At 46.1% G+C, this 14,806-nt stretch overlaps 1 protein-coding gene across 2 annotated transcripts in view; it reads left to right on the plus strand.

Annotated features, from left to right (window-relative positions):
• The window catches only part of MXI1 (MAX interactor 1, dimerization protein), a 35,193-nt gene extending 20,825 nt beyond the window's left edge, over positions 1–14,368 (plus strand). For both annotated transcript variants that reach the window (XM_088464741.1, XM_088464750.1), the window contains exons 4-6: positions 6,409–6,523; positions 7,744–7,915; positions 8,101–14,368. In XM_088464741.1, the coding sequence (XP_088320867.1) occupies positions 6,409–6,523; positions 7,744–7,915; positions 8,101–8,264 (451 nt within the window). In that variant the 3' untranslated portion in view covers positions 8,265–14,368. The remainder of the gene's footprint in view (positions 1–6,408; positions 6,524–7,743; positions 7,916–8,100) is intronic.
• Positions 14,369–14,806: the final 438 nt, after the last annotated feature.

Consider the following 14,806-nt stretch of genomic DNA (forward strand, 5'->3'; position numbering starts at 1 on the left):
GATGCGGTTGCTCGGCCGTGGGAACCCAATCCAGGATGTCTCTATAACAGCACTTACAGGTGACCAGGGCAGCTCCAGCAGGGCATGTAGTTGATGCACGGACTTGTCAGTAGGATGGCATCCAGGGCCGTTGAGAGCTACAACAAGCCCTGGTATTGGGGGGGAGGGTTGGAGAGTTCATGCCCCCTCCCAAAAGACCTGTTACGAAATAGTGTGTGTCGCAAAGCAGCGCCATAAGCTTGCCACAGGGGCGGCCACGTGGTGGAGGGGCGGTTTAGGGGCCCACCTGTAACCATTCTTTTTTCTGTCCACAACCGCTGCAGCCACATCTGTATAGCAGCGCAGCCGCAGTGGCACACCGGGCAATGAAAGATGGTATTAATAGGGTTGTTATACAGTTCCTACGCAGGTAGTCTATAAAGAGATTTCATCAGGGGGGGTTATTTATAAGATGCCAATAAGTCAACCGTAAACTGGACGAAGGAAGTGCAGATGAACAGGTGTGAGGCGGAGGGCAGAGATGGTCAAGCTCATGAGAAATCAGGTTGGGACATGACATGACATGCGATTGCAAGGCACACAAATGGATGGCATCTAACCGAGTAGAGAAGTGCCTAGTGGTTCTGGGGCTCTAGCCTGCTCTCTCCCCATTGCATTTTGAATGCCTTGTGAGGTATGTGCGCTGCCCCCCACCTTCAGGTGAAAGATGCAGACTGCACCAGGACAGTGGGGAGGATTGCTGCGCCAGGACAGTGGGGAGGAATTCTGCGCCAGGGCAGTGGGGAGGATTGCTGCGCCAGGACAGTGGGGAGGAATGCTGTGCCAGGACAGTGGGGAGGATTGCTGCGCCAGGACAGTGGGGAGGAATGCTGTGCCAGGACAGTGGGGAGGATTGCTGCACCAGGACAGTGGGGAGGAATGCTGCACCAGGACAGTGGGGGGGGGAATGCTGCGCCAGGACAGTGGGGAGGAATGTTGCACCAGGACAGTGGGGAGGGATGCTGCAGCAGGACAGTGGGGAGGAATGCTGCAGCAGGACAGTGGGGAGGAATGCTGCAGCAGGACAGTGGGGAGGAATGCTGCAGCAGGACAGTGGGGGGGGGATGCTGCGCCAGGACAGCGGGGAGGAATTCTGCGCCAGGACAGTGGGGAGGAATGCTCTACTAGGACAGTGGGGGGAGGAATGCTCTACCAGGACAGTGGGGGGAGGAATGCTCTACCAGGACAGTGGGTGGAGGAATGCTCTACCAGGACAGTGGGGGGAGGAATGCTCTACCAGGACAGTGGGGAGGAATGCTCTACCAGGACAGTGGGGAGGAATGCTCTACCAGGACAGTGGGGAGGAATGCTCTACCAGGACAGTGGGGAGGAATGCTCTACCAGGACAGTGGGGAGGAATGCTCTACCAGGACAGTGGGGAGGAATGCTCTACCAGGACAGTGGGGAGGAATGCTGCGCCAGGACAGTGGGGAGGAATGCTCTACCAGGACAGTGGGGGGAGGAATGCTGCGCCAGGACAGTGGGGGGAGGAATGCTGCGCCAGGACAGTGGGGGGAGGAATGCTGCTCCAGGACAGTGGGGGGAGGAATGCTGCACCAGGACAGTGGGGGGAGGAATGCTGCGCCATGACAGTGGAGAGGAATGCTGCAGCAGGACAGTGGGGAGGAATGCTGCAGCAGGACAGTGGGGGGAGGAATGCTCTACCAGGACAGTGGGGGGAGGAATGCTGCGCCAGGACAATGGAGAGGAATGCTGCAGCAGGACAGTGGGGAGGAATGTTGCAGCAGGACAGTGGGGAGGAATGTTGCAGCAGGACAGTGGGGAGGAATGCTGCAGCAGGACAGTGGGGAGGAATGCTGCAGCAGGACAGTGGGGAGGAATGCTGCAGCAGGACAGTGGGGAGGAATGCTGCGCCAGGACAGTGGGGAGGAATGCTGCGCCAAGACAGTGGGGAGGAATGCTGCGCCAGGACAGTGGGGAGGAATGCTGCGCCAGGACAGTGGGGAGGAATGCTGCGCCAGGACTGTGGGGAGGAATGCTGCAGCAGGACAGTGGGGAGGAATGCTGCACCATGACAGTGGGGAGGAATGCTGCAGCATGACAGTGGGGAGGAATGCTGCAGCAGGACAGTGGGGAGGAATTCTGCAGCATGACAGTGGGGAGGAATGATGTAGCTACTAGTGGAGGGATACCGATAAATTAATCTTTAAGTGGTTTTATTTTTGCATGTTTATATGATATTTATCTACTATCCAAACTGTTCTCTCTGGGAAATACGGACGGGCAGGTAGAGGTGAAGGTGCGGAGCCGTGGCACAGGGAATCGTATCTTTTTGTGTGTGTCCGTCCTAAATATAAAACACACACACAGCCTGTTGTGGAATGCTGCATCCAGTCAGCGGAAGGTGGAGGCATCCTGGAGGCTGTCTGCTCTCCTGATATATAACGTATCTGTGCACTCTTGCAGTCCTAGAAATTTGGTGGTTCTGTACTATTGCACTGTGCACAGGGTGGTGTCCTGCAATTAGTGTTACACAAGGTAGATGCTACTTTTCCTGTGTGTCGCCTTGTTCATTGATCTGCAATCCCTGTGGGTCATCGCATTACTGATCTCGTGCAGAAGTCGCCAACGGTTCACCGTCTTTTTTTTTTTAAACAGACCTTGAAAATATCTCATGAGCAGGGCCCTCTGCCCTCTTGTGTAAAAATACTGGAACTGTGTGGATATAAAAAAAATGTTTTCCTTTAACATTTGCGGGCCAGGACTGTTTCATTGAATTATTCACTTATTTCATCAAGTGCTGGATTTCTTTCCTTATCACGGTTATAAATCCGTGTGTAGCAATTTTATACACTTGGGACATTGCTATTTTATTTCCTTTATTGGACATTCATATGGTACACAATATTAGTGTCATTATATCAGCCTTCCACAGATTAGGCAATTTGAGGTTCAATTATTGTCATTGTATAGTGTTATATGTATGTATTTGTGTCTATTTCTAATAAATTTATGTGTGAGTATATATTGACCAAATCGATTGAGATTTTCTGACAGAGACACACCAGCGCAGTAATTTCTTTATAATTTTCCTCTGCCCTCTTGTGCCTCTCCTTCCTTATACTTTCACCTATCACTTGAACCCTGTTAGTTATTTGAGTGTTATGATCGCTAATGCAGCAATGCATATAAACCATGTCCTTGTCCCAGGGACCTGCATGCAGGGTAGGGTATACTCCTGAGATTTGATATAAAAATGATTAGAATAATACAAAGATGATATTTTATAACTAATAAACATCTTCTCTGTTTATTGTAATCATTTTTAGAGTTAACACTCACCAGCTTTGTGGAGCTCCCTGGGACTGCAGGGAGATGAGAGATGAGGCAGCAATAGCTCAGCCTCGCTTCTGTATAGTCTGACACTGCTTGCAGAGCTGGGGGCGGGGCCACACCACGGGCAGTAAGCTGCACAGAAAGAGAGCTAATAGAGGCATGCCTCTGAGCATGGGGGTGTGCCTTGAGCTTTAATGGACACCTTGGATGTGTCATGTGACCAGGAAGTGCACCGCAGTGTTTAGAGATTGGAGCTCAGTCAGCAGCAGCAAGAGAAGACACAGTGATACAGGTGGGAGAATCAATGGACACTGAAGCTTAGTGTAGTGAGGGGAGTTACAGTGAGTAGGGGGTGAGACAGGCTCCCAGCACTCAGACCCATCTCCATGTGTGTCTCCCCAGCCATTCACCTCACCACACGTCACTGCCTTATCCTGTATTGTATTGTACTGTAAGTCACTGGTTTCTTGTACACTTATTTATGTACTTTGTAAAGAGCTGTGGAACACTTGGGGCACCATATAAATAAGGATGATAATGTATTTTATTTACACAGTCTGTTTGCACTATACTATTCTAGCCTTAAGCAGAATTTGAAGTCTAAACAAAGACCTGTTGTTCCTGCTAGTATCTAAGATGTTTCTGTCACTTTATGTAAAGCTAAAACAAGTGGTTTGGCTTTGGGAGACCAACCTGGCAACTGAGAGCATGATCTGGGCGAGCCAGGCGTAGAGTGGGCATCGGGCCAATGGGGTGTTGTATAAAATTCCTCTCAGATCTGTAAACAGTTTGGGGAGAGAAAAAGCTAAATAGAGACCTAGGAGCAGGGCTATGAGTCATGTAAATAAGGGTCTGTCTTGTACATTACAAATGTATTTACGTGTTTGTGTTTTCTTGTCACATTCTGGCTAAGATAATATAGAGGGAAGACCTTGGTACTTATGAATGTGCTTTCCTCAAATATAGGCCCTAATTCAGAGCCGGACGCTCTGACCAGAGCGCTCGCTCTGAATCAGGGCCCACCTCCATTAATATGGAGCGTCCTCCTGGACGCTCGTTTAACTGTGGGTCACCACCCACAGCATATACGAGCGTACAGGATGATGGTCGCGATGGTCTTGACCATCGCCACTGTGAGCAGAAGCCTGCGGTTGAGTTTCTCAACCGAAAGGCCAGGAGTGATTTTGGCTCTATCAGAGCCAAAAACACTCCCACTGACATCACTAGTGATGTCAGTGGGGCCGGCTTCAGACGGTAGGCGTTTCCTTGGGAACGCCTCCGTCTGGCAGGCACGCCCACCAAAGGGGGCGTGCTGTCAATCAACATCGACAGCACGCCCCCTTTGATGAGACACTACGAGCGAAGGAAAGTCCTTCGCTCGTCGCGTCTCGCGCATGCGCACGACGGAGCTCCCTCCGTCGTGCGCATGTGCAGTGCAGACCATCGACCCACTTGCGAACGGACAGCCGCTCGCGAGTGGATCTGAATGAGGGCCATAGTTTCAAAGGCACTAAAAAGTAACAGCCTGTTGTCAGAGCCAGGTCACTAATGAGACACTGTAGGCTGCCTCCTAGTGCCTCATTTTATTTATCTCTTCATGGTTGGCACTGGCCGCTCGGTACTTTTGCTGCAGGGCACTGGGTTACCACGCTCTGTACATTTGAAGATGGGCACTGACTTACCACGCTTGGTACATTAGCAGATGGGCACTGACTTACCACGCTTGGTACTTTTGTAGGTGGACACTGGGTCACCATGCTCGGTACATTTGCAGGTGGGCACTGAGTTACTACAATCGGTACATTTGCCAATGGGCACTGACTTACCACGCTTGGTACATTAGAAGATGGGCACTGACTTACCACGCTCGGTACATTTGCAGATGGGTACTGGGTTGCCATGCTCTGAAACATTTGCAGGCTGGCACTGGGGGGTTACCATGCTCGGTACATTTGCAGGATGGCACTGGGGGGGTTACCATGCTCGGTACATCTGCAGGCTGGCACTGGGGGTTTACCTTGCTCGGTACATTTGCAGGATGGCACTGCGGGGGGTTACCATGCTCGGTACATCTGCAGGCTGGCACTGGGGGGTTACCATGCTCGGTACATTTGCAGGATGGCACTGAGGGGTTACCATGCTCGGTACATCTGCAGGCTGGCACTGGGGGGTTACCACGCTCGGTCCATTTGCAGGTGGGCACTTGGTCACCATGCTCGGTACATTTGCAGATGGGTACTGGGTGGCCACACTCTGAAACATTTGCAGGCTGGCACTGAGGGAGTTACCACGCTCTGTACATTTGCAGACTGGCACTGGGGTTTTACCATGCTCTGTATGTTTGCAGGCTGGCACTGGGGGGTCGCCATGCTCTGTACATTTGCAGACTGGCACTAGGGGGGTCACCATGCTCTGTACATTTGCAGGTGGGCGCAGGGGGGTTACCACGCTCGGTAAATTTGCAGGTGGGCGCTGGGTTACCACGTTTCCAACTCTGAATCAGCCCAGAGAGGAACACCAGAGGGATAACATTAATTTGAGTGAACAAAGCAAGTTATAAGCTGAGAAAGAATCGCCCACAATAGTCCAGACATGTAATTCAATGTCATAACATGATTTTTATAACTATTTACCGATCGCAGAAAGACAAACCAGTTTAGTAAACAAGAAAAATACAGTGAAATGGCTGAAGCTTCAATTCTAAATGACCTAAATGAAGCAATAGCACACCGCCACCTGGTGGCCAATGATAAGTAATAAATAACTGCTAAATGCTTGCTTACATTTCAGGGAAACCATATTTGAACAAATCATTTCTCTGACATTGGATTTTCTGTTTATTTGCTGTCTTTATTAAGTACAAGGAACACTACAAAAAAGCGGGTTAAAAATAAGGCACACAGTTGAGGTGCGGTGGGTATTGGGTTGAGTTCATAAAAGGTTGGGGTAGTATTGTGGAAACCACTCTTAAACCATTAGTAAATTACATTGTGTCATATGTATCATGTAAATTTAACACTAAGAGACCCCGCTTTCACTTGCGACTAAGTGACATCATTTTTCTGTTTTCAGGAGGGCCCATCTCCGTCTGTGCTTAGAACGCCTGAAAGACCTTATCCCCCTAGAGCCTGACAGCACTCGGCACACCACACTGGGGCTGCTGAATAAGGCCAAACTTCACATCAAGGTAAGCACAACGTGTTTCGCACAGGAATCCAGCTGCCCGTAGCTGCTGTTAGTTCCTGATCCTGTGCACAACGCGTTTTGCACAGGAATCCAGCTGCCCGTAGCTGCTGTTAGTTCCTGATCCTGTGCTCAACGCGTTTTGCACAGGAATCCAGCTGCCTGTAGCTGCTTAGTTCCTGATCCTGTGCACAACGCGTTTTGCACAGGAATCCAGCTGCCCGTAGCTGCTGTTAGTTCCTGATCCTGTGCACAACACGTTCCGCACAGGAATCCAGCTGCCCGTAGCTGCTGTTAGTTCCTGATCCTGTGCACAACGCGTTTTGCACAGGAATCCAGCTGCCCGTAGCTGCTTAGTTCCTGATCCTGTGCACAACACGTTTCGCACAGGAATCCAGCTGCCCGTAGCTGCTGTTAGTTCCTGATCCTGTGCACAACGCGTTCTGCACAGGAATCCAGCTGCCCGTGGCTGCTGTTAGTTCCTGATCCTGTGCACAACTTTTCCGTCTGAACGTTTTTATAATGTGCACAAAATAAATGTATGTTTCCGGAGATTTAGGGAAAAGTTTACAGACTACATTTAGAAAAGTTTTTAAGATGATGTTCACCGATAATAACAGGGAAATGATTAGAAATGATTAGGAGGTAAGCGATACCCCCAGCTCTACCACCTCCCCATTTGTTATTAAGAGGAACAAATAATGAGGAAAAATTGAACCAGACTTTGAGATGGATCCCAATCAGAAAAGTTGAATAACCCGATATTCTAAATTCTGGGTTTTCTGTATAGAATCATTTGGAAATTAACCTTTTATATGATGTAACCAGTTTCCATGTGAGAGATATATGAAGAGTTGTTTTCAATGGTGCTGTACAATTAAACTGTAACTCGATGTACTGAAATGCATCTAATCTAGTTTATATGGGAGATGTACCAAGCCGTGATGAGCGTGGAGAAGTCGCTCATAGCAACCAATCAGCTTCAAGGTAGCTTTTATCAAGTACATTCTATAAATCGATAGGTAGTAGCTGATTGGTTGCTATGGGAAACCTCCACTTGTCCACCCTTTACACCGTTTGATACATCTCCCCCTGAGTCTTATCAATACTTGGTTTCCGAAAATCCATACTATAGGGAGAGATAGGGAGGCCAGCGCGGAAAATGGGAGCATCCCCATGGTTTAAGTTCTCTCCGTGGTATTAATATTTCCCACGGTCTTACAGAAACTTGAAGACACATCGCGGAAAGGCCAACACCAGCTCGACATACTGGAGAGAGAACAGCGGTTTCTAAAGCGAAGGCTGGAGCAGCTTCAGGGTTGTCCTGAGTCGGAGAGGTTACGAGCGGACAGCGTGGGTTCTAACATGTCCCCCGAAAGATCTGACTCGGAGCAAGGTAGGACTGACCAGACATCTTCTGACGCCTACCAGTGTTAAATTGCCAAAGAAATGTCAGTGTTAAGGACCATTCTACTGAAACATTGTTGTAGCGATGCACACCATGATCTGCCGGTCTGACGCTAGGAGGTGGGGTGTTAAGTTGCCTGGTGACAATAACACACGTTCTTATTGTTTCCACAGAGGAGATTGAGGTGGACATTGAGAGCACAGAATTCTCCAACTTGGAAGTGGACAGCTCCAGTAGTACCAGCATTAGTGACATTGACGACCACAACAGCATGGAGAGTTTGGGCAGCGATGAAGGCTATTCCAGCGCTAGTGTCAAGCTGGCTTACCACTCCTAGGACTGTCTCCGGTGAGCCACGGCAGTGGATTAGATTTACTGCTGGTGGTTATCCGTGGTCAACACTTGGATTCAATCCATCTTGCTGGAGATCTTCAATCATAAAGAGTTGGACAATCATGTGGGATTGCTGGACCAAACACCTTGAGCAGCTTCGATTCCTCCATGTGAAAACGGGCATTCCCTGAAGGTCACACAACTCCTGCTGTGTTGGAGATTGCCGTGATCTGACTGTAGCACAACACGAAAGATCTGGCTACGTGGCTCTACTTTAATACAGATCTAAAGCTTTGACCACGTTATTTGACACGTTTTTGCCTTAGCTCGGCATGTACAGTAGAAGACTTTTACACAAAATTACCATAGAATGGTATAAAACAAAACCCCTTACTGATCGAGGCTATAAAGTGTATCCAGCCGGGTCTCCCCGTAACCTGTATTTCGGAGCATTGTAACTGTCCACCCAACTTAGCCTAGAGAAGCCACACATTACAGTCTTTCATACTGTAAAACTGAGAATCTACCAGCAATGTTTCCTCATCACTTCATCAGCTTGGGTCAACTTGCCAACAGCTGATCCATTCCCAACAAGGATATGGGATGCGCCAGCTTCTAACTCTTGGCTCCGACAGTTCATTTCTAACCACACAATCTTCCTGCCACCTTTGTGACAGTCCCTCTGTCTATGGAGCATAGAATATTCGCACCTGTGTGACCTGCTAGGTGACCAGTAATAACTTTCATTTAGGGGACTAATTCATATTTGGGAATTCTGTTCTGCTGTGAATTAGCTCTTGGGTGGGGGTGTAGGGGGTATCTTTGCAATATTCGACAACATGACAAACGTTTCCTGATCCTCTAGAGTAGAAGTTAGTAGCCGGTGGCATACTTGTAACCCCTGTCTGTCACAGAATGCTGAGACTTGTAGTTCTATAGTAACTGGAACACTACACCAGTTCAACCACTCTCCAGCAGCCATTATTTGTTGTTCCAAAATGTACTTTGAAAAAAAACGAGCGGAAAGTATTATTTATGTTGAACGTAAGAAACCTGTTTGGGTGACATGAAATGCTGTTATATTTAAGAAAAAAAAAACAACACTTTAAGGAGATACTCCTTCATCTTCACGAAACAAAATTGAATTGTTTGCAAATGATAATTATGTAAAGTTCCAGATGAAATAATGTCTGACAAAAAAAAGTTACATGAACTTTATTTTTTTAAATTTGAAATTTTGAAATTCTAGCCAAGACATCCATTAGTCAACCTAGGGAGGACCCAGATTACCTGAACCTGTTTTTATGTTTTGTTTTTTAGACAAATGAAGGTGGGAAGACGGCCCAAGCCTGTTGCCTAGGGCCTCGTGGGCTCTCTATCTGGTTATAATTTCAGTTACCGGTTAGGATAAATACAGGGTAACCTTAACTAAACTTCCCCCTACTCAGAGCCGTCTGTAGCTCCATCCAATAACCAGAATGTCCCGAAAGTTTGGCAGGGAGACTAACTAGGACATGGGAGGCAGTAATGGGGAATAAAAAACTTTTAGCGCAAAATGAAGCTGACTGGGGAAATGGTGCTGTACAATGTTTTGACTGTTTTTGACTCCCCCTCCCAATGACGGGCTCACAAACGTCATTGGTATCCAACCACGCGGCAGATTTCTTTGGTGGGGACGAGAGGTGTGTTAGCAGTTACATTTAAATTAGATGGGTTGTTAGGTTATAAAACTGTCCACTTCCAACGGGGGGGAGGGGGGGGGGGCAACAGACTAAAGATTTATCTATTTTTGCTTTTGATATAATTAGAGCACAACGTGTGTAATTGTTGTCAGATGTTTTTGGAAACTACTGGGTCAAAGTTTAAGCGTTTTACATCTTACGTAAAGGGGAACTCCCCAGCATCCCGTTGTCCGGGCGCGTGTATTTATTTTGTTTATTGAATCCACATACTTTATTGGCAAACCCAAGCAGATTACAGATTGCTGGATTAGAGAGATTCCAAGCTACAGGTGTGGTTTCCTATCTCCCCATACTAATAGGGAAGTCACCTCTCTCTTATTTACAGACCAGCTACACTCCATCCCTTCCACAAGAATACCGCAAGCGTCTTGTAGCTAGCAGGGACCCTATTAATTTATTCTGTACTACTTGTGATCACGCATGCGCTGATCGGATACTTCTTCTATGAAGCATTGCAGCTGTGACAGCAGTGCGCCAGACTGTCTATTAGACAATTAAATGTTCAACTTTGTAAGTTGCATGATGTCACAGTTAGTTTGTCGTCTCGCTGCGCACTGAAGTCTGTGATGATCACGCCAATTCTGCGCTGGTAAATTTGTAAAGAGACTTTTTTTTTTTTTTGTTTTATTTTGATTGCAGCACTTTGCGGTGGGGCAGCCGGTCAGTGCATCATTTCGCTTTGCTCCTATTCTGCAGCATTGGAAATGGTGACGTTCACAAGTACTGTATTTATGCCGGCAATTCAGGAATCGGGATGCCCTGCGGTAAGGTTGTGATCACAGCAGAAAAGTAATTTATTTATTTTTTCTATGCATATTCGACTTTCCATCTGTGAGCACATTGCTCGGGGCCTAACGTGGCTGGAAAGAAAAAAGGTCTGCCCGCTTCTACCCATGTAACTGTGATTTCTAAGAGATGTCTTTTTGATTTTATATATTTTTTTTTTTTATTATTATTTTAGATTAGTGGCGATTTATATTGGCATTGAGCGGATGAGTCACTCTTGGCTTTACGTCCTTTTTGAATTTTTTTTTTTTTTCTTAATACCTAGGCTCGGTAATTCTCAGAAAAAAAAAAAAAAAAGGCTTATTTAAAATTTAGATTATTTTTGTACGTGTCCACTTGTATGTATATGTGCCTTGGCAGGCGACAGAATAGTTCTGTCTGGCTGAGATTATAAAAGCTACAACAGTGGCAGATTTGGGGAGTTTAAATGAATCAAACATGGCTTCCTTCGCGATGTAGCAAATTGCCCGCTGCTCTCTCCCGTCATGTTTTGAGAACATTTCTACATGTATTTGTGAATGTTATTTGGGTCTTGTGCACTATACATAGAGCTATTTGCAAGTTGCAGTCGGGTGTCTTTAATAGCATAGAACAAAACATACAGCAACCCATAGGAGCCAATCGGCTATTCGCTTTAAACAGTCCAGAAGCAGGAGACTAATTTAAGCTGATATCTGATTGGTTGCAACGATTGCTGACATCTGTGACCTTCTTAAACACTATAATGACCAGGAATGTCAGCCGCCTGGAAACATTCACACATGAAGGAGATAGATTTGATTAGTTGGAACCTTGGGGGCTAATATTATACGGAATATCTGGGGAGGAAATCCAACTAGTTTTCGCTTGCAACCCATAGAGGTGCAACCTAAAGGTTTATAGTATCCCGTTACGTGTGTAGCTGCCCTGTGCTTGGTGACCTGGCCACCCTACTGATCACGTTAATGCAAATACGGTGCAAAACTGTTTTTGTACCTCATAGAAAGTGGAACTGTCGCCTAAACGCGGAGGAGACGGCCATATTGTGGTCTCAATTGGTTTATGTGCCATTGGAATGCCTTGGTGGCGTGGCTAGTTTCCTCCTCCGCCACGTGTAAGACATGTTGGGTCCTGCTTTTATTAAGCTCATGCACTAACAAAACAAAAAAAAAGTTTATTGAAATGGAAAGAGCGCTGAAGTTTTGTTATCCTTTATTTAAAGAAAAAATGTAAAAAATTAGCGGAAGTTCTGTTGTACTAGATTTGCACTGAAGGCCGTTAATTCAGTGCGCCCGGGCTTGTGCCCTACAACCTCTCGCCACGTCTGTGTCGGTCATAACCGCAGTATTAATCGCCAACCAGATGGTGGAGAGGTCGCTCACAGCTAATTAAATCTTCGAGTGCATTCTCCACCATCCCGTCCCCCGTCTGGGACTCCATTAGGAACTAATCCTGGCGCTGAACATGAAATAAGTTACTTCTTGTCACAAGCTTCTTTTTTTCTGTCTTGCACTATATTTTTTATTTGCTATTTATATATATATATATATATATATATATATATATATGTGGTTTTTTTTAAATGTGCATTTACGTACTACATTTCCACCCGTTAATGAGTAATGCCTCCAATGTTAATATGCATTTATATCACGGCCCTAAAGGACATGGGGCCTGATTCAGAGCCGCTCGTTCGCACAACTGCGTATGGGTTGTAATACGCATGCGCGAACCATTCATTGCGGTCGGAAATTGTGTGCTCGCAAAGTAGCGAGTGCCTGCTAATTTGAATGACAGAATGAGGCGTTTGTGGGTGGTAACAGGGGAAGGTGCTTGAAAACGGGGAGTGGAGATCCGAACGCAGGCGTGCCAAAAGGTCAAAACGGACATTTTAAGGGTGTGCATGATTAACAAAGCAGCGTCATCGGCCACGTCACTTGGTTGTTTCTTAGCCTGAACTGTTCGCATGATTGCGGTAGGAAAATCCAACCACAAGCACTGCAAGCATTTCAGATGCCTTTCAATGTACTCGATTAATCAAATAAATAGCGGAGATGACGTAGGATGCGAACGGCCAGGGGGCGTCTTTATAAAATAGCGAGCGCATATTTCGTTCGCTTGCTCAGACATAGAGGCGTCAACAGACCGCAAAGAGCGAGCGCTCAATTTAAATAGCCGGCCCCTTTTTCTGAACGAGCGAGCGCAAATAGCGTCCGGCTCTGAATCAGGCCCATGGTTTTTATATCCACGCAAACAAAAACCTGGAGTTTACTATAACTTTTTTTTTATAAGTTATATGGAGTCATTTCTCCTCTGCTGTAAATAATACAGACATTGGGGAGTTCTGTGACCAATATCCATGTAATTTACAGCCTTCTTGTGCATAGTTTAAACAGGGAAAATGACAATGTATGTCCAGGCCCCTCTTTTTGAAAAACATCTAAAAAAATATATATATATACATAGGCCCTCATTCAGAGCCGCTCGTTAGCGGCAGTACGCTCGTTCCGAGCGATGTTCGCACATCTGCGCATGCGTACGGTTTTTAGTACGCATGCGTGAACCAGTCAGTGCGGCCGAAAATCGTTTGTACGCTATATAGCGAGTGCCTGCTATTTTGAGTGACAGAATGAGGCGTATGTGGGTGGTAACAGGGGAAGGTGCTTGAAAACGGGGGAGTGGAATTCGAACGCAGGCGTGCTTAAAGGTCAAAACGGGCGTTTTAAGGGTGTGCATAATTAATCCAGCAGCGTCATTGACCACGTCACTTGGTTTTTTTAAACTCAGAACTGCTCGCAAAATAGCGGTTGAAAAAACCAACCACAAGAATAGCGAGCAGTTCATACGCTGTACGATGTACTCGATTAATCTAATAAATAGCGGACATGACGTATGGTGCGAGCGGCCAGGGGGCGCTTTTATCAAATAAACGAGCGTATGTTTTGCTCGCTCGTTCAGACTTAGAGGTGTGAACAGACTCCAATGTGCGAACGGATCATTTGAATAGCCACCCCTTGTTTTTGAACGAATGACCGTAAATAGCTCTGAATGAGGGCCATAGTTTTCAGTTTCATGGTGCTTTTCCAGTGAATTTTTTGTAAGTAAATGCACTCTTATTTAAACACACTCTTCTCATTATGTTCTAATAATAGGGGTGTTCCTGACACAAAAATGATTCTGTGCTGGAAGGTTTTTTTTTTTTTTCTCCCAAATACAAAATGTTAGACGTTTCGTCCTTATCTGTAATTCTGGCAAATCTTCAGTACCATATCAAGGGGCCCCGTTGTTGCCCGTGACCCTTCCTTTGACCCTCAAATATGTCAGGGTGAGATTTGCTAAGGAATTTTAATGTAGAAATGCAGATAAATGTATTATGTATTTTTAACGGTGAAAAAAAAAAAATCTTTTTGCACAAATAATTATTGGCAGCACGTAATTCCCCCTTTTTCTTAATATTTCTTCTTTAATAATAATTTAACTTGCCTTGTGGCTAAAGAAATTGTCTATGGAAATGCATAAATTATTGCTGAACTTGTTCATTATTTTATTATCATTATTGTAGTTTATTTTTTATGTACTAAGCGAACTGGTGCAAAACCAATGCAAGAAAAAATAATAAAAAAATAAATACACGTATTTCTCTGCTGTGTCTTTGTTTTAGTTGAGCGGACAGTTGTTACTTCTCATACAATTGCTACTTACATGTGTAATATGACCTGTACATTAGCTGTATTTTTGTATGTAATAATCTGGGCTTAGCTTCTGTAATTGGAACCCCATAAATGCTGCATTGATGCCACCCAATCGGGGCATTTGGCCACATCTCGCAGTGTGCATGGGAGCATCCACTTATCCGGCAAGACGGTGGCCACGTCTGACCGTGCAGGCAGACATCTGCGCTGGGTCCTGTATGATCCAAGGGCTTTGAGCAGATCTGACGGAGATCAATGTGGTCGTATAAAATGATAACGTAATAATGAAAATTATAATACTTAACGCCACAGAAACCAGATGTACTGTATATTACATGCGGCCATTT

Source organism: Taudactylus pleione, unplaced genomic scaffold (assembly GCF_031769625.1).
Source record: "Taudactylus pleione unplaced genomic scaffold, aTauple2 ptg000008l, whole genome shotgun sequence".
Lineage (NCBI taxonomy): Eukaryota > Metazoa > Chordata > Amphibia > Anura > Myobatrachidae > Taudactylus > Taudactylus pleione.